Below are 19506 nucleotides of genomic sequence, written 5' to 3' on the forward strand. Positions count from 1 at the left end.
AGTAAAGCCATATATAGACCTCAGTTAAAAAAGAATGAGTGTCATTTCATCTGATGGTGACTTACCGGCAAGTCCTGAGTTAAATATAACTGTTGGTGAGGCAGTTCCCGGTAAAGGAGGAGCTCCTGGCGGAGGAGGTGGTGGAGGTACAGGAGGTTCCACAGCTGGACCTGGAAGAGGTGGCGCTGGTGGAGGAGGTGGGGGAGGAGGAGGTGGTGGAGGTGGAGGCGGTGGGGCAGGAGGCATTATAGATGATGTTGGTCCATTTTCCACTAAAATCGGTAGAAAACATGTTGGGCACAAAATATTTTACACAATATTGAAGATCCACAATTAATATTATGTGCATGCCTAATTCTGACCATAGATACATGCGCCTTAACCCTGAGACTAAGCACATAAAAGTCTAGATGTACAAGATCAGAAAAACATGTCTGCTCTCTTCAAAAACAGCGCCACACCTGGCAACAGGTTTTGTGTGGTACTGAATTACAAGTAAAAAAAAAGAAGTCCAGCACTTGGTCCAGTGAAAAATATAAAACCAAAGCTTTATTTCATAGGTTGACAAGAAGTAAAATTAGGAAATCTTGACTAGCCTACTAGTTTCAAACCACACAGGGTTCTCACTCAAGACCTTTGTGGTTTGAAACTAGTAGGCTAACCAAGATATCCTGATTTTCTATTTATTTTTTAACCCTATGAAATAAAGCTTTTTCACTGGACCGAGTGCTGGAGTTTTTTACTTGAGATTCAGTGCTGCTACCCGCTCCTCATGCAAAAAGATCATTTAGCACTACCAGTTTTTTAGAGATCTGACTCACTGGAGTGGAGTCAAGTTTGGTAAACAAGACTGCTGTATGTGGTATTGCAGATCATACCCATTCATTTTGAAATGCTGAATATCCAAATGTTGCATTTCTTTTGACTTTATTAAGCCTTTATCCATCAAGGATTATGATAACACTTACCTGCTCCAGGCTCCGAGGACAAAGGTGGTGCAGGTGGTGGCGTTGGTGCAGAAGGTACAGAAATTCCTGATACACTTGTTGAGGCTCCACCTGGAACTAAAGCTCCTGACTGTGAGATACCGGCAGTGGATGATGCTTCGCCAACTACTTCTGTACCTGACGTCACTAGTGATGTAATGGATATGTCGCCATCGCCTTTCTTTTGGATCTTAAGAGTCCCCTGTTTCTCCAACTCATGAATTTTTCTTTCCAGAGTGGATTGTCTTTGAATGGCTTCCTCCTTCTCCTTGACCATCTTCCGTAATGAGTGCACCTGTGTGTTGGCATCTTTGCAGACTTCCTGTGGAGAAATAAAAATACCAATACAACTCAGACAGCTGTGACAAAACTACAACTTTTAGAATGGTCTGATATCCATAACACTGGTTGTATTCAAACTAACCCCAACTAAACCATCAATAGACTGGAATAACCATTATTTGGCGCCTTGTCTAACTAACCCATGTTGAGTTATCAGAGCTTTAATAGAGTTTTTTTAGGCTCTGTTCACATACTTTTGTCCTTTCTGTTGGAGTTGTACATTATAAGGATTTCCTGGCATACCTTTCTGATGGAAGGGTCCAATGTGTGCCACTATATAGGCATAATGTTGCATTTGTTGTCAATAGCCTTCCATGTTAAAAACAAATTTGTACTGCATGTTATACAGTACCATGCAGTACTGGATGCCTCAGCATATAATAGTGTAGTCTGTGGGGAAAAAAAGGTATCAATGTATACTACCCCAACAGAGGCCAATAGGCTCTTTGGGTGAATATAGTCCTAAAATGTACTTCCGTTTTTAGGGCACAATTCTGTCCCAGGTCCAGGGAAAGGGAGAATGTAATAACTGCACTTGTTGTTCTCTGCTGTCCAGCTGGTCTGCCGGTCACAGCTCAGGTTTTTAGCTGGCCAAGATAGCCACCTAAATTTTCTATCTGGCTAATGCATACTGCACTGCTCTCTGATTGGCCAGTACTGATCATGTAGGTATTTTGGCCAATCTGAGGACAAGTATAACATATTAGTAGACTAACACTACCAATACTCTATGGGAATTACGTAGCCTGTAGTAAGTATCAGCCATCTTGGATAGTCTAAAACTATATCTGAAACCCACAGATCGGATAGACAGCAGAGAAGAACAAGTGTAGATAATATACTTACTACCCCCTCAAGTCCTGGGACAGAATGTTTCCCCAAAACAAGAGGGTTGCTTTAATGGAGTTGTCCAACCACAGGGACCCCTACTGATCTGAGATTTGGGGTCTAGAGCATCCTGGAATGAATACAGTGGTGGTTGCACACATGCAGTGCGTCTCCATTCATCTCAATGGAAAAGCTGGAAATAGCCAATTCAGCTGTTCGGCTACCGCCACTGCCTTTACTGTGCGATGCTCCAGACTCTAGTTTTCAGGACTGGTGGCGTTGCAGTGGTTAGAACCAAAATGATCAGCTAGTTATCCCTTACCCTGTGAGTTTTCATGGAACAAAGCTTTTTTAGGATACATTTTAAATATAGACTGTGAGGTTTCTCGAAGTATAGCCAAGGGTAGGGCTCTACCATACACTACAGGACATCTGCAGTTTTGGGAATTATTTCCCAAGTGTTATTGTAATACATGCAACCTATTGCTAAAGGGTTGTCCAATATTGTTGTAGTGGCCCAGAACACCATTCTGGTCCCCTCCATAAATGTCATACATGTTTTGTCCTATGTAGATGTACTGTGCAAAGCTTGTCCTGTTATATCCAGTATGTGTGTTGCACAGCTACGGCGCCTGAGAGGTTAACTTTAAAATCATTGCCTGTATGTAGATGTATCAGTTTGTCTTTTCATGTGGTGTGAGTGAAGGTATAAATAGGAGTGATTGAGAGCAGGAAAAGAGGTCCATCTTGTCTGCTACAGAGTGCTAGCACAGAGCCACATGGAAGCACCTTCAGCTTCCATGTGGGTGAAGATGGAGGAAGAGGAGCGATACCTTGTAGCGTTTGGAGTGTGGCTGTGAGAGGAGTCAGTCCCGTCAGCAGAGACCCACAAAAGTTCTAAACAAGGTACCAATTTCGCACTATAGGCTTTTCCTGTGTGGCCGTCCATAGTTAGGATCACCGCACAGAGGTAATTTATTGTGATACCCACGCGTCTGCCATGCTGGGTGTTTATTGGCTAAGCCTTCTTTAATAATTGTCTGCCAGAGAGTCTGTGGAGTGACCCCTACCCCCCTTCCTCCTCTGGAGTGCTCCCAATCCAGGACCGTTGACATACAGATAACGTGGACTGTAGGACCATATTCATCCTGTGTATCCTCCCTACCGCTGAACTATAGTCTACTAACGTTTTAAAGTGAATTGCACCTGCATTACCTGTTGTAAAAGTTATACATTCAGTAAAAGATATAGCAGATCTAAACCGTGCCTGGGGACCCGAGGTACTACACACAAGTCTCTGTGTTCATTTCTCCGCCACATAGCATACTGGTGTATGGGAACGGTGGCGTCATGAGTGATAAGTACTACTACTCCCCCTATCCCGTTTATTGGCATTCCCTATCATAGCGCTGTCAAAGCTGGCCTGCGATACTACACTGGCCTTAGCTGTGTGTCATCCCTCAGGGACCAGAGCCTGGTGAGTGCCACCGTGACAATTCAGCATTTATCCCTCCCAGCTCTTCATGTTAGGCAGGGGGCCAAGGGTCACCCCTCTGGGGTGTTACATTGTCAACAGGTCTCCCAGAGGCCGCTCAGTAAACAGTCAATTCCCTCTACAGCCACACTGCAGGAGCCCATTTCTGTACCAGGTTCTCTAGAGCGAGAGCCCATTGTGGCCATCCTAGTACATATGGAAAGAGGTTTACAAAAAGGAAGACCCCTTGTTAGGGTTACATGTATGAACATTGTCATGAATCTATGAATTATTTCAGAAATTGCTCTATTCAGAGACTGAGAAGAGCTGATTGACTGTGTTATAGAGATGAAGGAACTTTCCCTATACCGTAGGTAGAGTCTACTGCTTAATGTTAGTCCTGAACAGTACAAGGCATTGTACACAGACCTTTTTCCCCTTAGTTAGTACAATAGCTGTGCCACAGGTGTGAGTGGAAGAAGATGGGCACAGGTTTGGCTTCAGCGAGTGTACAGTGTAGAGCAGGTCATTGTTTGGCTATTACTGCAATTATTCAAATCTATGCAATACAGGACCAACAGAATCTTACCCGGGCAACTTCCAGTTCTTTATGCCTTTGCATAAGCTGTTTTTCCAGTTCTACAATTTTTGCCATTGCTTCATTTTCTGTGTCTTGTAGCTTTTCAGAAAGCTGTGAACATAGAAGACACAAGTTAATGTATTTAATCAAAGCATAAGACTGCGTATTATCTATCTTAATCTCATGTTCACTTCATAAGAGCTCACAATCCAACAATCTGAAGCATTTAATAAAAGGCTAATTAAAAGCAAAATAATGTGATAGTAAACTCATTGTCCAAAACATGCCTCCCATAGAAGAAGTTGTTGGAACCGAATGAAACTTTCTGTGACTAACGTTGAAAAGTGATTACAATATCAGAGCAAAAGGAGCATTTATTGCAAATAACTGAGCCCTTCTAGGGAGGCTTTAGTGCCCTGTTGTACCGCCTCTAGCATGGATACAAGAGGTGATACAGGCGAGCATGGAGGCTCTAGTACCCTGTTACATAGCGGACAGTATTTTGGTAGTTATATTCTTGTACATAGGGGGCAGTATTATAGTAGTTATATTCTTGTACATAGGGGGCAGTATTATAGTAGTTACATCCTTGTACATAGGGGGCAGTATTATAGTAGTTACATCCAAGTACATGGGGGGCAGTATTATAGTAGTTATATTCTTGTATATAGGGGACAGTATTATAGTAGTTATACTCTTGTACATAGGGGGCAGTATTATAGTAGTTATATTCTTGTATGTTGGAGACTGTATTATAGTAGTTATATTCTTGTACATAGGGAGAAGTATTATAGTAGATATATTCTTGTACATAGGAGGCAGTATTATAGTAGCTATATTCTTGTACATAGGAGGCAGTATTATAGTAGTTATATTCTTGTACATAGGGGGCAGTATTGTAGTAGGTATATTCTTGTACATAGGGGGCTGTATTATAGTAGTTATATTCTTGTACATAGGAGGCAGTGTTATAGTAGTTATATTTTTGTACATAGGGTGCAGTTTTATAGTAGTTATATTCTTGTATATAGGAGCAGTATTATAGTAGTTATATTCTTGTACATAGGGGACAGTATTATAGTAGTTATATTCTTGTACATAGGGGGCAGTATTATAGTAGTTATATTTTTGTACATAGGGTGCAGTTTTATAGTAGTTATATTCTTGTATATAGGAGCAGTATTATAGTAGTTATATTCTTGTACATAGGGGACAGTATTATAGTAGTTATATTCTTGTACATAGGAGGCAGTATTATAGTAGTTATATTTTTGTACATAGGGTGCAGTTTTATAGTAGTTATATTCTTGTATATAGGAGCAGTATTATAGTAGTTATATTCTTGTACATAGGGGACAGTATTATAGTAGTTATATTCTTGTACATAGGGGGCAGTATTATAGTAGTTATATTCTTGTACATAGGGGGCAGTATTATAGTAGTTATATTCTTGTACATAGGGGCAGTATTATAGTAGTTATATTCTTGTACATAGGGGGCAGTATTATAGTAGTTATATTGTTGTACATATGGGGCAGTATTATAGTAGTTATATTCTTGTACATAGGAGCAGTATTATAGTAGTTATATTCTTGTACATAGGAGTAGTATTATAGTAGTTATATTTTTGTACATAGAAGGCAGTATTATTGTAGTTATATTCTTGTACATAGGGGGCAGTATTATAGTAGTTATATTCTTGTACATAGGGGGCAGTATTATAGTAGTTATATTCTTGTACATAGAAGGCAGTATTATAGTAGTTATATTCTTGTACATAGGGGGCAGTATTATAGTAGTTATATTCTTGTACTTAGGGGCAGTATTATAGTAGTTATATTCTTGTACTTAGGGGCAGTATTATAGTAGTTATATTCTTGTACATATTGGCAGTATTATAGTAGTTATATTCTTGTATATAGGGAGCAGTATTATAATAGTTATATTTTGGTACATAGGGCAAAGTGTTATTGCAGTTATATGCTTGAGCACAGAGGGCAGTATTATAGTAGTTGTCTTGTTGTCCACAGTAAGCCTAAATGTGGCAATAATATAGTAGCTATATTTTAGTCAATTGAGGACAATTTTTGTGGGCATTCTTGTTTTTTCTGATCCAAGAAATGCACTCTCACTAGTTGTCATCTTCCTTCCCCTGGCCTGAGGTCTCTTAATCTTTTACTTACATGAGAAATGTTTTCTTCCAGTTCTTCAACTCTTTCCAGTGCTGCATTCTTGGTCTCTGCATCTTCTAGAAGAGCCCCCACGTCAAACACGTTATCCAGATAAGCCTGAATCTGGACCTGAAGTTTGTCACTTTCCGTGTGCTTCAGTTTCTATAAGGTAGAAAGACCACAGAACAGATTTCATATGCCTGTGTGAGAACATTATAAGCAGGAGTAAGGCTGGTCATAAGTGGCCCCCATACATATTCGATAGCTGCCAGGCGGTGCCTATCTCCCCCAAATTACCCATAAACTTGCACGCTTGGATGAGATAAGCATCAATAGGAGAGGTTATCAATGTGGTCTCTACCAATACCACTTATCTACACAGGGAACTAATGATCAGAAAGGCCAAAAGTCAACCTGACCAACACTTGTTACCCCTAATTGCGGGATGGGCAAACAACACCCATACACAGATTTTTCATCAAATGCTATTCAATTCCATGGGACTAAAATTAACAAATCACACAGATTATACAACCTTAAATATTCAACCCAACATGGCACCATCAGCGTAAATGCTTTCAAGAAATCGATACATGATAAAATATACTTACATCCAGGTATTCATCCAAGGCTAATTTGGTAAACTCGAACTGAAGATGGACTCTGAAATTCATGTCTTCTACTGAATGGACTACGATGTTAATGAACTGCATACATGCAACCTGCAACAAGTCACAGACAGCATTAAAAGGGTTAACTAATTACAGATTTTGCAAAGTGTGCAGAAAAGTGTGCAAGAGCATACAATACTCCCATGGATTCCTCATTTATCACCCTTGTCCTTGGATCTCATTTCATTTTCTCTCTGTACACTATGTTACCTTGGAACCAATGCCGGTCGTAGGTTAAATAACGCCCTGTACACAATATTTTTTGGCGCTTCCGGATTATAAAAAAAGAATACATACATTGTACTAATAGACAATTTGCCTGCATTGTGCAGAAAACAGCAAGCTAGCAGCATACTCACACCAGAACAGCTCAGTGAATAAATACTGTACCATAACCAAGCTTGTAAAATAAGTACTGTGCAGAACTAAATTCAGAACCAAGCTCATAACATAAATACAGTAGCCAAACCAATTTCATACCATAAATACATTACTAGAACCAAACTCATGACATACATACAGCATGAACAAACCACTGTACATGGATACAATAACAGAAACAAGCTCATAACATAAATACAGCACCAGAGCCAAGCTCATAAAATAAAGACAGTAGCAGAACTAAGAAATTGTGCTCTGATGGTGCATACGGGCTGACAGCTGTGTCTTGGAACATCAAAGGGTAAGGGGCAGAGCCAAGAGGAGAATGATTCATATAGCTCCACCAGATGCTGCCATACAGAGGAAGAAAATCATCTGGCTGGGTGGACCTAAGGGTACAATCATCCCAAGCCTACATCCATCTAGAACCCCCTTATAAGCTGGTGACCAACGCCCAATACTGCCACATGGGTTGCACATATCAAAGGCCAACTTGGGACTATTTATAACTTTGGCCACAGGCCACTCATAATGTAATTCTTTACTGTTGCTTTAAGAGTGGACAGGCAATACTACCAGCTCAGATCCATGTATACATACAGCCTAAGGGGCTAGTAAATTAACATCTGAGACCACAGTGTCCACCACCCAAGCTAGCTGAGCTCTGGTTTTCCTTCTCCATTTCTGTGTAGATGGGGATAGAACAGGGCAAGTCACTACTGGTAGCTTTAACAGGACTTCCACATCTCAACCCTACATTATTGTTTTAATGTAAAAAAAAATGCTAATGTTTAAAATAAGGGTGATAGGGAAAGGTGAAGTACCCTGGTGCAAGCACTGAAGAATGACTGACTCCTAGGGTGACGTCACATCATGACCTTTTCTTGGCAGACTGTTTTTGAGGGGTGGTTTGCCATTGCCTTCCCAAGTCATCTTTTACCCTCCAGCAAGCTGGGTACTCATTTTACTGACCTTGGAAGGATGGAAGGCTGAGTCAACCTTGAGCCGACTACCTGAACCAAGCAGGGATTGAACCTGCAACCTTCAGGTTGTGAGCAAGAGCTTAGTACTACATTTCTGCTGCCCTAACACTCTGTGCCACACGAGGCTACTAAAATAAGCGTGATGTCACTTTGATAATTTGATCATTCTAATTGTAAGAGGTTGCTGAGGACCTGGAAGTGGAAGCAGGTGTACACCATCTTTGTGGCGCAATTGTTAGGAGTCCTGACCTTAGGGTTGTGCAAGGGAGTCACTCTCTGGGGACGTGGAGTAATGCCTAGTTGTACCGACTGATTTGAGCACAAGAAAGAAAACAAAGCCAATGTTGATGGAATTCCTGGATGTTGAAACTGGGTAGTGTACTCTTTTGGAGGCCTTCTGTTCCTCAGCACCTCTAGAAGCTTGCCTCTGGATCAGGGTAACGAAACACCATTGTGAGGAACTGTTAATAAAATTATCAGCCAATCTGAAGCAAACAGACAAGCAGTTTATTTTCATTGATTGAAAATAAAAGTTCAGGTTGCCAGCATGAACGGTGAGAGTCTGGTCGAGTTTGTTAACCACACACTCTAATACAATCATGGCAGCAGAGAACAGTTCCTGGCCAAGCAGCGAGATCCACCACTCCAATCTTTCTTGGAAGGAGTAGAGACGATGCTGGAGATGAGGGACCACATCATGACCCCTGGACTAGGTACTGGGAAGGGAGAGGAAAAGGCCCAAATGATACTGCCACACTTAGAGACCCTCAGCCTATATCCCCAAAAATTTAGGGTCAGGATGACCCCAGGTTCATTTCATAGTCATCTAGGTAGTAGGATTGAACGGCACACGGTGCAGAGTTTGTGGTTCACGAGGAAAATAATGAACATACTCCAATATACAGCACTAGTACTACGGAAATAAGGCCCGTTGCCACTTTTTTAGCCCTTACCAACTGAGTTTGAGACGATCATATTGCAGCTTTGATTTACAGCCAAACCTACATGTAATAGGGTGGTGGCAATGACAGACAATTTTAAATTCACCTTGGGGGACAATCAAGTTTGTCAACCACACACTCTAATACAATCATGGCAGCAGAGCACAGTTCCTGGCCAAGCAGCGAGATCCACCACTCCGATCTTTCTTGGAAGGAGTAGAGACGATGCTGGAGATGAGGGACCCCATCATGACACCTGGATTAGGTACTGGGAAGGGAGAGGAAAAGGCCCCAATAATACTGCCACACTTAGAGACCCTTAGCCTATATCCTCAAAAATCTAGGGTCAGGATGAACCCAGGTTCATTTCATGGTCGTCTAGGTGGTAGGATTGAACGGCACTCAGTGCAGAGTTTGTGGTTCACGAGGAAAAGAATAAACATACTCCAATATACAGCACTAGTACTACGGAAATAAGGCCTGTTGCCACTTTTTCAGCCCTTACCAACTGAGTTTGAGACGACCATATTGCAGCTTTGACTTATGGCCAAACCTACATGTAATAGGGTAGTGGCAATGACAGACAATTCTAGTCTCACCTTGGGGGACAGTCAGACAGGCTATTTAAGTCAGGCTCTTGAGATCTGAGCCCAACCAGTTGTAACTGGCGACTGGGACTAGTTAGAAACAGCCGAATGGGTTGTTTTATGTTGTTCCCATGACGCCCGTAAAAGTGAATGGGAGTTACAGTAACAGTATACCACAGTAATAGGGGCTGAGATGGGTAAAACCCTTTAAATGATAGCAATTGGCTTCCTTCAACCTTCACTAGTAGAGCTCCCTAAATACGGAACCATATACTGAACGCAATAAAAAATCTGCATGCGGTAAACTCCTAAACTCCCTCTGGTGGTTATTGCAGAAAACCATAATTTTATTATTTAGTTCCAAGGAGAGATATTCAGATTTACACTGGAAAAATTGTCAGCTCACCCAGCCTTGCCATTCCACCTTACCAAGTGAATGGAAGCAGAGAATCACTGCTAGTGAACATAGAAGAAAAAATGAAAGTTTTTGAGCAACTTGGGTTTACAAAAGAATTTCTTTATTTTTACATGTCAGTAAAAACATGGATTAAGAAACCCCAGCATGGGCATTTTATACATCTACATGTTTTGAGCAGGAACTCTTAGTTGTGGCTTAAGATAAAACAAGAAAAGCTCCTGCTTGAAACATGTAGATGTTGAAAATATCCATACTGTGAATTTTTTAATCCACATTTTTATTAAAATGTTGAAATAAAGAATCCTTTTGTAACGCACAAGTGGCTGGAAAAATTCCATTTTTTTTTCTTCTATAGATATTCAAGCTCTATCATAAAAAGGGAGCTCTAACCACTAGAAAGATATATTAGGAAAGATGAGACAAATTAAGTTTACTTCAAGTAAATAAGTAACCACAATAAGAGATTAAGATCAGTAAGGGTCTCACTGGCACGACATAAACATTAATTATGGGATTATTCCTTCAAATCATGTTGCCTGCCATGCAGTGAATACAGACAAGGTTGTATCTTTCCGGATGCGTCTACTGAAAATCAATTGATCTACCCATAAGTAATTCTGAGACTTCAAAGAGTACTTGGAGATGTCTATTTAAAGCACACATTAAAGGGTTAAACAGGCAGGCTTTACCATAAGTCATATAAGGACAGTGCTGACCCTATATGTATCATTCTAGAAAACACGGCAGAACCGTCTTGATCATTCCGATAACATTTAATTTGATGTAATTACCTTCTTCATGATACTCAGGAACAAGCAAAGTTCATCTGGAGGTAACGGCTTCTTTTGACGTTAACGACTATTCCTCACAGACATATAATTAATTCCTAAAACTATTGTTTTTCAACAACCAGGTGTTTGAGGCCTGAAGCACAACTGTGAAGCTAACAAGATCAGATGAAATTGTTAATATTTTTAAAGGGATTTTCCGTTATTGGAAAAAAGGTTTTGTTTCCCAGAAACAGCGCCACTTTTGTTCATGGGTGGTGGCCGGTACTGCAGCTTATCCCCAAATCGGGAAGATGAAACAATGCCTCCACAGTACCACCTATTGTAAGCCCATACCAATCTTCTACAGAAGGAAAAGGCAAACCGTACAGAGACAGACTGTTTCGGGGTTTTTGCCCCTCATCAGTGTGCAGTAGGTTGCTGGCTGGGTGGGTGAGAGGTCTGTGACCGGAGGGGTAAAGTTGTTCCTTAGGCAACTAACCTACTGCACACGGATGAGCGGCGAAGACCTTCAAACTGCTATCCGTGTATGGTCTTTTCTTTTCCTGGCTTTAGCTTATATTCCCAGTCATTGTTACAAGGCTTGTAAAAGGGTCAGACATTGACTTGCAGGAATGTTACCTTCTAATAGGTGGCGCTGTAGAGGTATTGATCCACATTCTCATTTGCATAAATTTCCCAGAGGAGCGTGTATGACCTTCTGAGTTTCCTCACATCTATGAAGTGTCTCCCTAAGTTGATATTTTACCCCTACGGAGCTCATCCCCATTCATCTGAATACTTTAACAAGCAGGAAGTAGAGAGCGGCGGGGGACAAGGAGCTGTGGGAGACCGGGTAAGGTATGTTTTTACACTGTGCTGAGGACTTTTCAAAATGATTCTTTTTCTCCGGACAACCACTTTAAACTTCAAAATTCATTTTTTAATGGGAAAACGTGAAGGTGAATAATGAGGAAATTACCATGAAATCTATATTATTGTCTTCATTCCTGAAATGTTCCATGAGCTTCTCGAAGCGCTGCTTTTCACCACAAACCTTGAAGGGCAAAAAAGAGAAAGCAATTACCACAAAAAATAAAATGTCAATACAGGACTAGAAGGAAATAACAGGACAAGGACAACTGCATCTCCATGCAGAAAACCTATACAGGAAGATTTCAGACCAGTAACATAACACACCCCGACCATGTCACCCTGCCACTAGTCTGGAGAAGGGGGGTGAATAGAAACACACATGGAAATGCTGAAACAGAATGATACAGCATATAAACAGCAAACATATATGGTTTAATGCTTGTACTCCCATAGGCTAAGGGCTTAGTCACACGGGTGCATCCGTGTATATTGTATTTTTCATGTTCACATATTAAGTTCTGCCACAGACCATAGGCAGTCCTTAATATGGTTAAATACATGGCAGCCTTGTGAGCTTTCACTGAGGGCAAAAAACACATTGGCGTATGCGCTCATACGCTCGCCGCTACAGTTCTTTTTTCTGATTAGTAAAACTCCGCACTATACAACGCGAGTTTGGAAGAAAAAAAAAAAAAAAAGAGTAGAGATCGGTCCTGCCCTATCTTTCTCGCACGTAGGAAAACAAAACCATTGAACTCAATTGCTCACAGACGTAAAATGGGACAAAATACGCCCATGTGTTTAAGCCCTAAGCCCAAGGCTGCTATGGCAATCATTGGCCCCTCGCGATCGCATCACTGCGGAGCTGATGGTGAGTCGGTGGGGCCCACTCCATGGCTGACAGTTTACATGCCACAATCAGAATCGACCATGTATATAAGCTGTCAAACAGTCATGATCGGACCAAATTCTGACCGCCGCTGTTTGTGGTGGGTGACTGCTGTCAGAAACCGCTTCATACCCTCATTGCACCTCTGTGATGTATATCAGAGGGGGAAGGAGATAATAATAATTGAAGAAAAAGAAATAGTAACACTCAACTAATAATAATAAATACTAAACAGTAACGAATAGCACTATCATCATTAAAATATAGCTGGAACCATTGGAGACCTTTCTCCCCCACCCTATCAAAAAGTCACGCAGAGCCTCCTAATATTTTCAGATTTATTATGCACCATTCAATGCAATTATGTTTTATTTTTAATGATAATCCATTAACTTACTTTTTAGCTATATTTTACGGATTTTATTTCGATTAGATCTTATTATTTTACTATATCTTTTATTATGCATAATTTAATTTATTATTAATGTCATAGCTTTCAGAAGCAACCAGCAGCACCTCCTCTTACCTTCCCTACCTGTTGTGCGGCCAGCGCCTCATCATCACTTCAGTTACTGCCTGGAGCCATAGTGCTCACCTCATAAAGTGCCAATGTGCACCTACTAGAGATGAGAGAGCATACTCGCTAAGGCAAACTACTCGAGCGAGCATTGCCCTTAGCGAGTACCTGCCCGCTCGGAAGAAAAGGTTCGGGTACCGGCAGGGGGCGGGGAGCGGCGGGGGGAGAGCAGGGGGGAACGGAGGGGAGATCTCTCTCTCCCTCGCTCACCCCCGCTCCCCCATGCTCACTCCCGCAACTCACCGCTCACCCGCGCCAGCACCCGAATCTTTAGAGACGAGCGGGCAGGTACTCGGATAAGGCACTACTCGCTCGAGTAGTTTGCCTTAGCGAGTATGCTCGCTCATCTCTAATGGCAATACCGAGCGGGCAGGTACTCGCTAAGGACAATGCTCGCTCGAGCAATTGTCCTTAGCAAGTATGCTCGCTCATCTCTAACACTTACCTTTTCTGTCCCCATCCTATTCGGGCCCATGCTGGATTATTTATGCCGTCCTCCCCCATTGGAGGGTCCATGAGTAAGAGGTTCCTAGTGTTCCAAGCGAAGGTGTTCCAATGCTTTGTTTACTACCCAGTTTCCCCCTTGCCTGTGTACCCAGCTTTCCAGAATCTGCTTGTCTAGACCTTGGCCTGTTTTCTGACTACATCTTGCCTGATTGCTGCTTCCCCTGACCTCCAGCCTAATTTATTATATTGCATGAACGCTGCCTGTTCAGACATTGGCCTGTTGTACTGACTACATCCTTGTCTGTCCTTTTGGCAGCACACTCCGATGCCTTATGGTCCACTTGGATCAACTGCTGATTCACTAAGACTACTCATGGAGAAAAGACCTGGGGGTTCCCTGTAGCTAAGGGGAGATCCTTAAGAAGGGTCAAAGGATGAAAACCAGGGAACCTCTTAGGAGAAGCCCAAAGCCAAATCAGTCAGTGACACAGTAGATCCACACCTAGTGTGTTACAATTACCTTTTTTATTATATTACTAATCTACTATATATTATTTTATTTAGTATTATTGAATATAGTCTTATTATAATTTGTGATATACACAAAATATCGCCTGATATTGAATAGGGGTAAAAAAAAAACAGTACCCAGTACTGAAAGAGAACCCAAGTACCCAGCAGAGAAACAATAGTCCCAAGATAGGAAATTGGGTGAGCAATCAATGGTATATGCTCACTGAAACGTGTGGTGTCCTATATGTGACCAGTCCTGACGCACGCATCGAAGAAGGTGCTGCCTACCCAGAAACGCTGTTCACAAACAAGATTGCGAGCGTCGTAAAGATACAACAGACTAGAAAGTTAAGGCTGTGAGTACAGCACAACCTTGATGGGTGAAGATAATACTTGGACCAAGAGAGCTAAACATGACTTGTCTTTTATTGAACCAGTAATTGTCACGTTTCGATGCTAAACTGCCTCTTCCTCAGAAAGCTGGATAGTGACAGAAGTATGATACTTCCCCAAGAGTGTACAGCATGGCAGGAAACAAAACAACCTACAGTATTACTGTGTGTACACATGCATTGTTTTGAGAAAAGGCAGTTTTCCTGGAAATGTGCAATTGTTCGTTCAATTAAAGAGAAGTCAAATTTTACCCATTTGACCTTAAGCATTTCCTTCACCCAACAAGGTAGCGCTGTACGCTAGTCTTTCCTTTCCAGTTTGTTGTTAAAAGAAATAATGGTAGTGTTAGCTAACAGTGGTTGAATGTTGTCAATTCTGACTCGCAATTGTCTAATATCACATAGATTGTAATCACAAGGTGATAATTAAAGGGTTTTTCCAGAGACATGGCTTGCGTTGATTTCAATGAGAGCCGCACTTGCTGTTACAAGCTGCGGCCACTACACACAGGTTGGAGCAAACACTTCTGCTTGGGATCCCAAGTGACAGACCCCAGCCAAATCAACATCAATAGTATTTTCCCCGGAAAACCCCTTTAACAGTTTTGAAATCTTTGTATTTTCTAGATACACCGACAGGTTAAATATTTTAGGAGAATGGAAAAACCATAAGTCTTTCAGAAGACCATTTTACATATGATCTCCTCCGCTCCTCCTACTCTATGACGTGCTATTGGAATTACACGTTCAACCGATTCCCTTTAAAAAGATTTTTCTTCCATATTTTCAGTTCCATAAATTATTATCAATAACATCTAATCGCCAAGATTTTCTTTCAGAAGGAAACCAAAATGAATATAAAGAACATTCTAAGTCTTCTCCCTGGAACATTGGGAATGCGGGGTCAGAATTTTACCTCCTTGAAGTTATCAAATGCTGCTAAAATGATTTCATGCCCTCCACGGACAAGGCAGACGGCCGCGAGGAGCTCTAAAACAAGTGCTTTTGTTCTGTATGGAGAAAAAAAAAGTAGAAACATCTGTATATAAGTAATATAATACCTCAGTATAAAAGTAATATGATACATTAGTATATAAGTAATATGATAAATCAGGCCATCCCTAGGAGGTGAGAGGCAAGTGTTGTGGGTGTTTCTTATATAATCACTATGTGCATCAGGTATCCAGACTCCGGACCTGAATAATAATTTATTGGAAATTCTTGATGTGTTATGCCTTGTGCAGGATCTGATGGGGGCTGGGCTGGACACAAGCATTCTCTCTTTGATGATCTTTCGGCCATGCAACGCTCCTCTGTAAAATTAAGTATGCAAATAGGAGATGAGATAATGTCTCTATAGTGTCATCCATTGGATGGTATCACTGCAGAGCTATTATACCATCTCCTATTTGTATACCTTGAATCCCTGGGTCAAGCACCACCCAGAGGCATAACCTGAAGTTCTAGGGCCCCAATGCAAAATCTATAGCAAGGAACATTTTGGCCCCCAAGTGCACCATGGCCAACATGCGACTGCTCTTTCTGCATTCCCTATAGCTAAAAACCTATTAGCATAATACAGAGTATCAGTTCTGTCCAGAGCGTTTGTTTAAAGGTGTTGCGCTAAATTATTAAATTATCCCATATCCACAGTAAAGGGGAAAACATTGTAACTGTGGTGATCCGACCAGATTATGGGCTAACCTTAATGAGGGAGAAATGTAACAATCAGGTTTCAATTCATGGATACATTTCCAGGTGGAATAGAACAGGAGCAGCACAATGCAAAGTTTTAAAATAAGATGCTACATTGCCATTTCATTGGTGGAGTAGGAGAGCCGGCAGGTCCCCTTTAAATGAGAACTTAAAAAAAAAAACTTTAATGCACTCATTTGTCATTCGCAGATACAACATATTTGACCTAATTTGGCCATATGGAGAATTTAGCAACCAAATGCCTAGAAATGAGCAGACATCATGGCCGTCTGCAAGCTTTGATCAGACAGGGACAGACGGAGAGCTTCATGCTAAAAGGGACATCAGTGACCGTGTCCAAAATACTCAGGAAATTGCTGATTTTGAAGATGGTTCCTCATGATAGAGTTAATATAACCTAGCATTTAACTCTTTGTATTACCGCCCGCTTCACACTCAATAGTGGCTGCGGGAACAATGATCGCCTAATGGCGCTGTTACCTAGTACATAAACACAGCTTAAATAGATCTCTACAGAATCGGTTGTGTTCTCAATGTAATAAACTCCATTAACAAGCACAGAAGGAAATAGACCAGGAGTAAATTTCATTAACTGAGCTATCAAATATACTTATTTATATCGTCTTTCACGATGCACATTTTATAGCGCACCATTCACCGCCACTCTGTTAACATACAGCATTTGTTGGTACACAGTCAAGGCAACTATTTCATATCCTTAAAGGGGAATTCCGGTGGCATCAAGTTATCAATTCTCAACAGGAGAGGCGATATGTAGCTGCTCAGTCGGGTCTGACCTCTCGGACCTCCACTGATCCTAAGAATGGGGGCCCCATATCCCCTAAGAGACTGACAAAATGAGAGTGATGGAAATTTCCAAGTGCTTGAGCTGAAGTCTTTTCGGTGTTCCCATTAAATAAATGGAGTAGTGGCCGAGCATGTGTGCTGCTGCTTCATTCATTTTGGGTAGCACGGGACCTCTGTTTTGGCGATCAATGGGGGTCCCAGTGGTCAGCTAGTTATCTCCTATCCTGTGGATAAGGAATATATAATATCACTGGGATACCCCTTTAAAGAGGTCCTGTCAGCTTTCCTGACAGGTCTAGCAAATAACCTCTTTGTCAATAAACAATCCGGCCCCTAGAAGAAGTTGTCGTTTTGCTGCAAAACTCGGCATGCAGTTCCATCTCAGGCAGATATACAAATGATTAGAGTTGTGGCCCCTTGTGTGTAGTGCCCTCTTCTTCCGTTTGTGTAGAACTCATTGACCACTAGACGCCTCTACGACGCAGAGAAGAGATGTCACCCCGTTACCAGAGTCTGAGAGGGGTGCATTACTGGGATGTGAGAAGCTGGATGGTCGTATCCATGAATTGTCCCACACCAACCATTCTGACCAGACAGTTAGGTGTTGGGACCAGTGATGTGTGAGGGCACACAAGGTGACCGGGCTCAGGACTCCTGACAGACCACCAGTAGAGAGGAGCGTCTGATCAGACTGTTAGGAGGTGCTGGGAACAGTGGTTGTGTGAGGGCACACAAGGCGATTGGGCTCAGGACGCTGGACAGACTACCAGTAGAGAGAGGAATGTCTGATCATATGACAAGCACAAGCTTTAACTATTTGCTTGTCCGCTATCGTTACACCCCTGTGTCTGTTGGAACCATTTCCAGGCACTTGGCTGAAGTTTAGAGCCTCCATGCCTGCCGTATTACATCCTGTATCCAAGCTAGAGGCGAAACAACTGGGTATTAGAGCCTCCATGCCTGCCTGTATCACATCTTCCATCCCAGCTAGAGGCGGTACAACGGGGTACTAGAGCCTCCATGCCCGCATCATATCTTGTATCTAAGCTAGAGGCGGTACAACAGGGTACTAGAGCCTGCATGTCTTCCCAAATCACATATTGTATCCAAGCTAGAGGTTGTATAACAGGGTACTACAGCCTCTATGCCTATCTGTATCACATCTTGTATCCAAGCTAGAGGCGGTAGAACAGGGTACTAGAGCCTCTATGTCCGCTTGTATCACATCTTGTATCCAAGCTAGAGGCGGTAGAACAGGGTACTAGAGGCTCCATGCCTGCCTATATCACATCTTGTATCTAAACTAGAGGTGGTACAACAATGTACTAGAGCATCCATTCATGCTCGTATCAAATGTTACATCCAAGCTAGAGACAGTACAACAGCGTACTAGAGCCTCCATGCCCACCCGTTTCACATCTTACATCCAAGCTAGAGGCAATAGAACAGGGTACTAGAGCCTTCATGCCTCTCCGTATCACATCTTGTATCCAAGCTAGAGGTGGTACAACCATGTACTAGAGCCTCCATGGCCGCATGTATCACATCTTACATCCAAGCTAGAGGCGGTACAATGGGTAATAGAACCTTTATGCCGGCATGTATCACATCTTGTATCCAAGCTATAGGCGATACAACAGTGTACTAGAGCCTCCTTGCCCGCTTGTATCACATGTTGTACTGAAGCTAGAAGTGGTACAACAGAATACTAGAACCTCCATGCCCACTGCTATCACATCTAGTATCCAAGCTAGAGGCAGTACAACAGACTACTAGAGCTTCGATGCCTGCCCGTATCACATCTTGTATCCAAGCTAGAGGCAGTACAACAGGGTACTAAACCCTCCATGCCTGCCCGTATCACATCTTGTATCCAACCTAGAGGTGGCAGAACAGGGTACTAGAGGCTCTATGCCTGCCCAAATCACATCATGTATCCAAGCTAAAGGCGGTACAACAGGGTACTAGAAGCTCCATGCCCGCCCAAATCACATCTTACATCCAAGATAGAGGAAATACAACAGGGTACTAGAGTATCCATGCCTGTTCGCATCACATCTTGTATCCAAGCCAGAGGTGGTACAACAATGTACTAGAGCCTTCATAGCCACACGTATCACATCTTGTATCCAAGCTAGAGAAGGTACAACAGAGTACTAG

General features: G+C 42.0%; 1 protein-coding gene across 4 annotated transcripts in view; it reads right to left on the reverse strand.

The window, feature by feature from the left end:
- Positions 1–19506, reverse strand: part of FMNL2 (formin like 2) — a 241765-nt gene that overhangs the window by 51647 nt on the left and 170612 nt on the right. For all 4 annotated transcript variants that reach the window (XM_066576019.1, XM_066576023.1, XM_066576020.1 and 1 more), the window contains exons 9-15: positions 15740–15833; positions 12112–12186; positions 6993–7103; positions 6394–6543; positions 4220–4321; positions 969–1308; positions 66–272 (exon numbers count right to left, since the gene is read on the reverse strand). In XM_066576019.1, coding sequence (XP_066432116.1) covers positions 66–272; positions 969–1308; positions 4220–4321; positions 6394–6543; positions 6993–7103; positions 12112–12186; positions 15740–15833 — 1079 coding nt within the window. The remainder of the gene's footprint in view (positions 1–65; positions 273–968; positions 1309–4219; positions 4322–6393; positions 6544–6992; positions 7104–12111; positions 12187–15739; positions 15834–19506) is intronic.

Source organism: Eleutherodactylus coqui, chromosome 8 (genome assembly GCF_035609145.1).
Source record: "Eleutherodactylus coqui strain aEleCoq1 chromosome 8, aEleCoq1.hap1, whole genome shotgun sequence".
Classification (NCBI taxonomy): domain Eukaryota; kingdom Metazoa; phylum Chordata; class Amphibia; order Anura; family Eleutherodactylidae; genus Eleutherodactylus; species Eleutherodactylus coqui.